The 8,849-nt window shown below is 42.4% G+C and overlaps 1 protein-coding gene across 1 annotated transcript in view; it reads left to right on the forward strand.

Annotated features, from left to right (window-relative positions):
- The window catches only part of LOC132403589 (uncharacterized protein DDB_G0292642-like), a 30,522-nt gene extending 23,521 nt beyond the window's left edge, over window positions 1–7,001 (forward strand). Inside the window, exon 5 of the mRNA XM_059987019.1 lies at window positions 6,817–7,001. Within this exon, the coding sequence (XP_059843002.1) occupies window positions 6,817–7,001 (185 nt within the window). The remainder of the gene's footprint in view (window positions 1–6,816) is intronic.
- Window positions 7,002–8,849: the final 1,848 nt, after the last annotated feature.

The raw sequence follows: 8,849 nt of genomic DNA on the forward strand, positions 1-8,849 counted from the left end.
TCCAAAAATTCAAAACATGATGCCTGCTGGATTCCCATTATCTGTTCTCTACTCAGATACTCAAAAACTCTAAAATAATGAAATATGACACTTTATTCATAAATCTTCACAATCCTATTATTTTACTGTTATGTTATTGCATTTATCATTGTAGGTCCCAGCATTTTCCTTGTTCATCAGGCTGTCAGATTGGTATCGAATGTGCTCCTGAGTTGATACATGTTTGACCGTAGGAGCAGTGCAGTAATACACGAGGATTGCTTAAGGGGCATAAAGCTTCTCAGCCAGCCATTGAACTAGGGGACATTTTTATAATGATGTACCTCAATCTCTTGATAGCCTAGCCAAATTCACCATCAAATTTTGGCTTCTCTCTTGCTCCTTTATAAAATAGTGTGATCACATTTCCAACCTCCAATCTACTTCTACAAGAATTTTAAATTCTCTCTTTGCTGGGTGTGTGATAAGGCTCCCCTCACTGCCTTCTCTTTGATATCTGCTGCTCTGACTCACCCAAACTCACCAACATTGCCACGAATGCCCCACACCCCCACTATACCCCTCACCTGGTCTCACCTCTCACCTACCAGCTTGTGTCCCCCCATCTCCATTCTGGTTCCAGTTCCCTTCCTTTCCAGTCCTGAACTCAAGTACATCGACAGTTTACTCCCTCCCTCCAATGCTGATTTCCCTCAGCATTTTGTGTGCTCAAGATTTCATGCATTTGCAGAATCTCTTGTGCTTATACCAAAGACCCAGCTTTGACCAGAAGACAAGTCAAAGGAGCAGAAACTGGCCATTCAGCCCATCAAGTCAGCTTCACCATTCCATCAAGGCTGATTCCACTCAACCCCATACACCTTCCTTCTCGTCATAACCTTTGATGTTCTGACCAATCAGGAAACTATCAACTTTGGCTCTAAATATACCCATGGATATGGCCTCCATAGCTGTCTGTGGCAGAGAATTCCACAGGTTCACTACTATCTGGCTAAAAGAATTCCTCCTTACCTTTGCTCTAGAATAGCACCCCTCAATTTTAAGGCTGTGCCCTCTACTTCTGGACACCCCCATCATAGAAAATGGCCTCTCCACATCCACCTTATCCAGTCCTTTCAACATTTAGTATTCAATGAGATTCTCTCCCCCCCACCCCCCACATTCTTCTAAGTTCCAGTGAGTACAGGCACAAAGCTGCCAAACACTCTTCAGCTGTTAACCCCTTCATTCCTGGAATCATCCTAGTGCATCTCCTTTGAATGGTCTCCACTGACAACACATCCTTTCCGAGGTATGGGGCCCAAAACTCTTGACAATACTCCAAGTGTGGCCTGACTAATGTCTTACAAAGCCTCAGTCTTGTCTACTTTATAATATTTTATTCCCCTTGAAGTGAATGCCAACATTGCATTTGCCTTCTTTACCACAGATTCAACCTGTAAATTAACCTGCACAAGGAGTCCCAACTCCCTTTCCACCTCTGATGTTTGAAATTTCTCCCCATTTAGGTACTAGTCTGCACTTTTGTTCTTTTTACCAAAATGCATTATCAAACATTTCCAAACAATGTATTCCATCACTCACTATTATTTTTCCCATTCTTCCAGCTTGTCTCAGTGTTGCAAGGGGGGGGGGCAATGATAGCAGACCCAAATGCAAGACACAGACACTGAGGTTCTTGGATGTAGCTTGGACAAGGCAAGGTTCTTGAACAAGGTACTCCAGCATAGGACAAAGGATCTCCAGTACACAGCTGGGCAAGGCCCAGAACTAAAAGAGGACACAAAGCTCAGACTTCACAGGGCTGGAACATGGCACCTGGGCTAGGTCTTGGAACACAGGAGCACAGAGCCTTGGGCCCCTCCTTGAGAACAGGACTTAGAGCCAAGGCTCCACACAGAGTCAGGACCCATCCTTGGGAACAGACCCTAGGGCCAGGACTCTTCTTTAACATGGACACTAAACACAGGGACACAAAGAGACAGCTCCAAACTCAACAATAGATAGTTCCTTATCTTGGCTTGGCAAGGCTCCAGTCTCACTCCAGCAGTTGAACTTGACAGCAATACAGGCAAGACAGCATGCAAAGCTAAGAACTGAAGATTACAGACAAAGGTTAATGCCAAAGTAACTGCCAGGGATTCAGGAGAGAGAAAGAGAAAACAGTCCAGTAGGGTATCTCTGGTTTGCAGAGGTATTTATGTGCCAGCCCAAAATGAGAATCAGGTGCTTCAATTAAGGCACCCAGCCAAACAAGGAGAAAAAACAGAAAACCCGGAATACAGTATCAACGAACCGGACCATGAACCGGAATATGGACTTCACAGACTGGACCATGACACTCAGTCAAACACATTGCTTCCTCGGCATTTCTTAACCCTTCACCTATCTTCATATCATCTGCAAACTTTGCACCAAGCCATCAATTCTATTATCCAAATCACTGACAAATGTGAAAAGTAGCTGACCCAACACTGACCTCTGAGAAACACTACCAGTCACTGGCAGCCAACAAGAATAGGCCCTCTTTATTCCCTATCATTGCCTCCTACCTACCAACCATTCCTCTATCCATGCCAGTATCTTTCCTGTAATGTTATAGAATTTTATCTTGTTAAGCAGCCTCATATGTGGCACCTTATCAAATGTCTTCTGAAAATCCAAGTAAATGACATCCACTACCTCTCCTTTGTCCACCATGCTTTTTATTTCCTCAAAGAACTCTAACATATGTCAGGCAAGATTTCCCTTTACAGAAAATTTGGCTTAGGCTTAGTCTATCATTAGTCTCCAAGTACATCAAAACCTCATCCTTAATAGTTGAGTCCAACAATTTCCCAACCACCAATGTTAGGCTAACTGGCCTATAATTTATTTTCTTTTGCCTTCGTTCCCTTCTAATGTGTGGAGTAACAATTGCAATTTTTCAGTCCTCTGGAACCATGCCAGAATTGAATGATTCTTGAAAGATCATAAACAATGTATCTGCTATCTCTTCAGCAACCACTTTCAGAACTCTGGGATGTAGTCTATATGGTCCAGGTGAATTATCCACCTTAAGGCCTTACAGCTTGCCTAGCACTTTTTCCTTTGTAATAACAATGCACCCACTCCTGTTCCTGATACTCACGGACCTCTGTCACACTGTTAGTGTCTTCCACAGTGAAGATTGATGCAAAGTACTTATTAAGTTTATCCAGATTTCTTTGTCCCTCATTACTACCTCCCAAGCATCATTTTCCAGTGGTCCAATATCAACTCTCACCTACCTTTATTCTTTATATAACTGAAAAAATGTTCAGTGTCCTGCTTTATATTATTGACTAGCTTGTCCTAATATTTCCTCTTTTCCCTTCTTATGGCTTTTTAGTTGCCTTTTTTAAAAAATTGCCAATCATCCAACTTCCCACTCGCTTCGGCTACATTATATGCCCTTTCCTTGGCTTTTTTGCAGTCCTTAACTTCCCTTGATAGCCACAGTTGTCTTGTCTACTCTGCCCATTTGAGAACTTCTTCTGTAGGACGTATCTTGCCTGCGCCTTGTGAACTATTCCAAGAAACTGAAGCATCTCTACTCTGCCGTCATCCCTGCCAGTATCCCCTCCAATCCACCTGGTCAAGCTCCTCTCTCAGGCCTCAGTAATTCCTTTAATTTCATTGCAGTGCTGACACAATGGACTGTGCTTCTCCCTTTGAAATTGCAGTGTGAATTCAATCATATTATGATCCCTGCCTCCTCAGAGTTCCTTTACCTTAAGCTCCCTAATAAAATCTGGATTATTACACAACACCCAACCTAAGATAGACTTTCTCTGAGTAGGCTCAATCACAAGCTGCTCTAAAGAGCCAGCTCATAGGCATTCAACAAATTCCCTCGCTTGCGATCCAATACCAACCTAATTTTCCCAATCCCCTTGCAGATTGATGTCTCCCCCTTATAATCATGTCATTACCCTTATTCCATGCCCTTTCCTGCTCTTTTTGCAATCTCACCCTGGCTACAATTTAGAGTCCTATAAATGATTCCCATAATATTTTTTACCCTTGCAGTTTCTACACTCTACGCACAAGGATTTGACATTCTCTGACCCTATGTCACCTCTTTCTAAAGATGTAGTTCCATCTCTTACCAGCAGAGCCACACCACTACCTATGCCTTCCTGCCTGTCCTTTCAATAGAAAGTATATCCTTTAAGATTAAACTAACAGATATGATCTTCTTTGAATCAGTGATGCCCACAACATCAGCTTGTAACATAGATGGGAAAAGAAAGAAAAGTGTATCCAATTGTCAGTAATTACATTGTTTACTGTAATCACTCAGCCTTATGATGGCAATAAATAAAGAATTCTGTTCCTGTCATTTACTACAATCCCCAGATAGGACAACCGCACAGCCAGAGCTAATCCAGTTTCTGACTCACCATATGTGTAGATAGCACAGAGAGGGACTGAGGAGACAGAAATGATGCAGGTTTAAATTAAGTTCTGGAACAATGGATTCCAATTACATCTGAGCCTATGAGGTACAGATATAAATACAGTTCAGTACAAAGAAATGTTCAGTACATATGGATAAGGGAAGCCTCGCCCCTTTTGCATTTGTCGCAACAGGGATTAACATCTGGGTAAATGCGAGATAATTTAATTTTAGATATATGGGCCCTGTGTACGGCCTTGAACTGTAACAGACAGTGGTGGACACATAAAGAGGTTGAGTTAACTAATTTGAGGACTTCATCCTATACCTCATCTGTCATTGAAAAATTTAAACCTTGCTCCCAGGCAGTTTTAATTTTGTCAAGAGAGGCTCGCCTCAGAGCTGCCAGCTTGTCACAGATAAAAGATATTAGACCTTTGCGCAATGGATTCATACAGAGAAACAAATCAAAGACATTTGTGTTGGGCGTCTCAGGGTATCAGATGGTGGATAAAATGTCTCATTTGCAAATATCTATAGAAATGAGTGTTGGGTAGATTAAACTTTGCAGACAGTTGTTCAAATGATGCAAAACAGTTGTCTAAAAAAAGATTTTTAAAGTGTCTGTTGCCCTTTCTGTACCAGTGTTGAATCGTGTACAAAAGGCTGGAAGAGATGATTATGTAGATAGGACTTGAAAGGGAGAAGGCATGGAGACCACTATGCTTTCTGAACTGAGCCCACACTCTCAGGGTGTGCCTGATGACAGGATTAGCAAGTTTAGACAAGAAGTGCGGCGATGGAAACATTCTCAGTAGAGTTCTGCTCCATTGTCACCCATATTGGGCAGTCGAATTGATTATAAAAATGAGACCAAAAGATGAGACAATGAATGTTAGCTGCCCAGTAGTATAGGTGGAAATTGGGCAGAACCATGCCCCCAACTCTTCCAGATTTTTGAAGATGAACTTTATTCAGTCGGGGTAGGATGATATGACTGAGTCCAGCGAGTCAAAGAAGGCTTTAGGAATGAAAATTGGTATGGATTGAAAAAGGTATAAAAATTTAGGAAGGATGTTCATTTTGACAACGTTGATTCGGCCCATCAGGGACATGGACAGTGGTGACCACTGTACTAAGCTCTGTTTTGTATGATTTAACAAATAAAGTTTTCTCCAAAAAGAAACTTATATTTCCTTGTTACTGTGACACCAAGGTAAGTAAATTGGTTATTCACAACCTTAAAAGAGAGGTTAATAAACTCTAACATTTGTGCTTCTCCATTTATTGGAAATAGTTTGCTCTCATGTAGGTTAAGTTTGCCCTAGTTTGGAAAAATACTGGAAAGATGTCTTCCAAACTCTACCCCAAATATATAATTATAATTTGGAACCCAACCCTTTGATTGCTCTTTTCGGCACCTCCGGAGAGGGGGACGTGCACCTAAGCCGGACTAAACGTCACACACTGACTTTTGCTTCTCTGTTGGCCAGACGTGCAGTTTTGCTCAGGTGGAGAGATGCTGTCCCGCCCACTCACGCTCAGTGGCTCAGAGACATTATGTCCAGTCTACACCATGAGAAGATCCACTATTCAATTCTCAATTTCGACATGAAGTTCCAAAAGGTGTGGGGACGCTTTCTTGAATATTTTCAAGGGTCACAGCCAGACTAAACACTTGGAGCGCCAAAGATTTTGTCTTGCTGGTGCTACAATGAGGCTGAATTATTCAGTGATGGTTATAAGGGAGGTAATGTGTATTCGCAAGGCTAGATGCGTGGCATTCAAAAGTCAGTTTCAAGCATTTTGTGCCTACTATAAATGCCTCTGTTGATTCACAAGCAACAGCAATTGAAAGATCTAATACAGAAGTGAACTGTGACAGTGTAAACAGCATCAGAGACAACCCGGGCTACACAGAGCATAAACGTTCAAGCCAACAGAGCATGAGACCCACAGTGCACAACATGAATCATGCACCAATCCCGCAATCAGCGTCAAATGCATGCTTTTCAACTGAAAAACACAATGCTAACCCACAATGTCCACTGCTATTTACATTACATAGACAGACAATTCCAAAAGATACACCATTATTAAAGTCAAATAAGGCAAACGACAGATGCAAGGCTTTACCAGGAGCTGGACAAATTGTACTCTGACCATGCAATACCTCAATTAATTTGGCTACTGAAATTAAAACAAAAATCAATAGAATCACCACTTGGAAGTCTAAGCAAAACCAATATGCTTAATAGTAGAAAATGTAAAATTTTAGGATTTGCAGAAAATGTAAGGACTATGTGGTATCCACCACAAAATAACAATTATAATCAGCATTAGTCCAGGCCCAAATTTTTTTTTAAATCAACTGCACTCACTATTGATGTTTTCAGAGAAGCACAATTTATCTGCTGTCGTGATTGGTGGTGAAAGCATCTTTGATTTTCTGGATGTCAAGTGCCTTAGTCCTCTAGCTGTTTATGGCCAACAGGGCCCAGTTGCTGTTCTGAGCATCGCCGCTGCTGTTCCTCAGATAGTTTTTGAGGCGTCTGAGACAAGAGAAACTCCGTTCACATGAGGCAGATGTCACAGGCAGGGTCAGTGATATGCAGATTAGTTTGTATAAATCTATAATGCATCACGTAGGGTCTCATTAGAGCTGCAAATTCCATTGTCATTCACTGTCCGTCCTTGCTTTTGTTTTGTTTCCAGCAGACGCCGAACCTGAATTAACTCTGCAGTCAGGTTCACTTCAGTCACTCCATAGTATTGGGCCTTTGGCCAAAGACAATTCTTGTCCAGGGAGAGCTTGTGTTTGGTACTCAATGCTGAGACTCCAGTCAGAACACCCCCAGTCTCAATTGAGAAACGTCTTTTCATTTCAGTCAGAAGTCTGTCTATAACTAGATAGAAAAGGTGCTTGCGAAGGACATCAGAGGATGTGACATGTGTGCTTTCGGTTACAAAGTCATGTAGGCGGCGGGGTGGCTGGGCCTGCCTCCTTTCACGTGGTCTGCTCTGTATATCGGCCTTGACGCACAGGTCCCTAGTTCGTGCCTGAATTTCACTCCATGATTCCTCTCCTCATTTTGCTGAGAGCATCGATAACAGACTGAGCCAAGTCCACAGCGGATGAAAGCTCCAAACTTGGAGATTGTAGCTGGTCTGACATGAACTTGGTGACTCGGAATAAATCCTCAGAGTGAGAAGTAAAGCAAACTGCTTGTCAATCAGTCCATTTACAGCTCTGGCCTTCCTTTACCTCCGTGCATTTGGTTGACCCATAATATCCTGTAATGTATCTAGAATGGCAGGGAGTGATTTCCTTACAGCCCACAAAGCTGTGTACTACCATGCCCAGCATGTATCTGACAATTTCCTCAACTCCACGGGATGTGCAGTTGATTCCAGTTCTCTCTGTTTCTTCCTGAAGAGATTGTGGGCAACAGAGTTTGAAAAGAGGTTGCACAGTTTCAAAAAACTCACCTGCTTATTGTACATTGCTCACAACATCCACTAAAACAAGGTTAAGTCTGTGAGCATGGCAGCGTATATATAATGCCTGCAGGACCTCTTTCCTGAACCTCTCTTGTACTCCATTATTGCACCCGGACATCACTGCTGCCCTGTCATAACACTGACCTATACAAATGTTCTTATCAATAACACACTGGGCGAGTTCAATGCTTCTAAGAAGCGACTCTGCGTCCAACCCTTCTGCTGGAGCGAAGTGCAAGAATCCTTCAATCGCTGTTTTGTTATTCAAATACTGCACCACCACTGATATTTGCTACTTTTCACTCAAGTCTTTACTTTCATCCACCATGATGGCAAAATGTCCAGCCTCCTTGAATTCTGCACTTGTTTGATGTCTGACCATATCTGCCATAATATCCATAATTTCATTTTGGATATCGTGATGGGTGTTTTTTGCATGTCCTCTATTTTTTTAGCTACAGTCTTATCAAACTGCCCAATTACACTGAGCAACTCAACAAAGTTTCCCCTACAGCCAGATCCATCATCCTCCCGGTGTCCTCACTGGGCAATGTCTTAGCACACAGTATAGCGTAGAGACTCAACCACTGCTCTCATACACTCACGGTTTTCTTGGACAATCTTTTCATGTCCTTTATCAAGCATATTTCCCAATCTTGAATGATCTTGTTTTCTCAATCTGAATTCGGCCCATGCCTCCATAGCAAACTCATGAGCTGCACTTACATGGTGGGTTTTGAAAGCTGCTGTAGCTTTCCGCCAGTTGTGGTAACCGGTGACAGTGAAGGTAGACTCAGAATGGAACCCATGTCCTCCGCACAGGAAGTGCCTGCATGCGAAGCAGAACATAGTGTCTTTCCTGATCGAATATTCTGGCCAGGAATACCGGTCAAACCAGCCACGAATAAAACTCCTTTGCTGATTGCCA

The sequence above is a fragment of the Hypanus sabinus genome, chromosome 2 (assembly GCF_030144855.1).
Source record: "Hypanus sabinus isolate sHypSab1 chromosome 2, sHypSab1.hap1, whole genome shotgun sequence".
Classification (NCBI taxonomy): domain Eukaryota; kingdom Metazoa; phylum Chordata; class Chondrichthyes; order Myliobatiformes; family Dasyatidae; genus Hypanus; species Hypanus sabinus.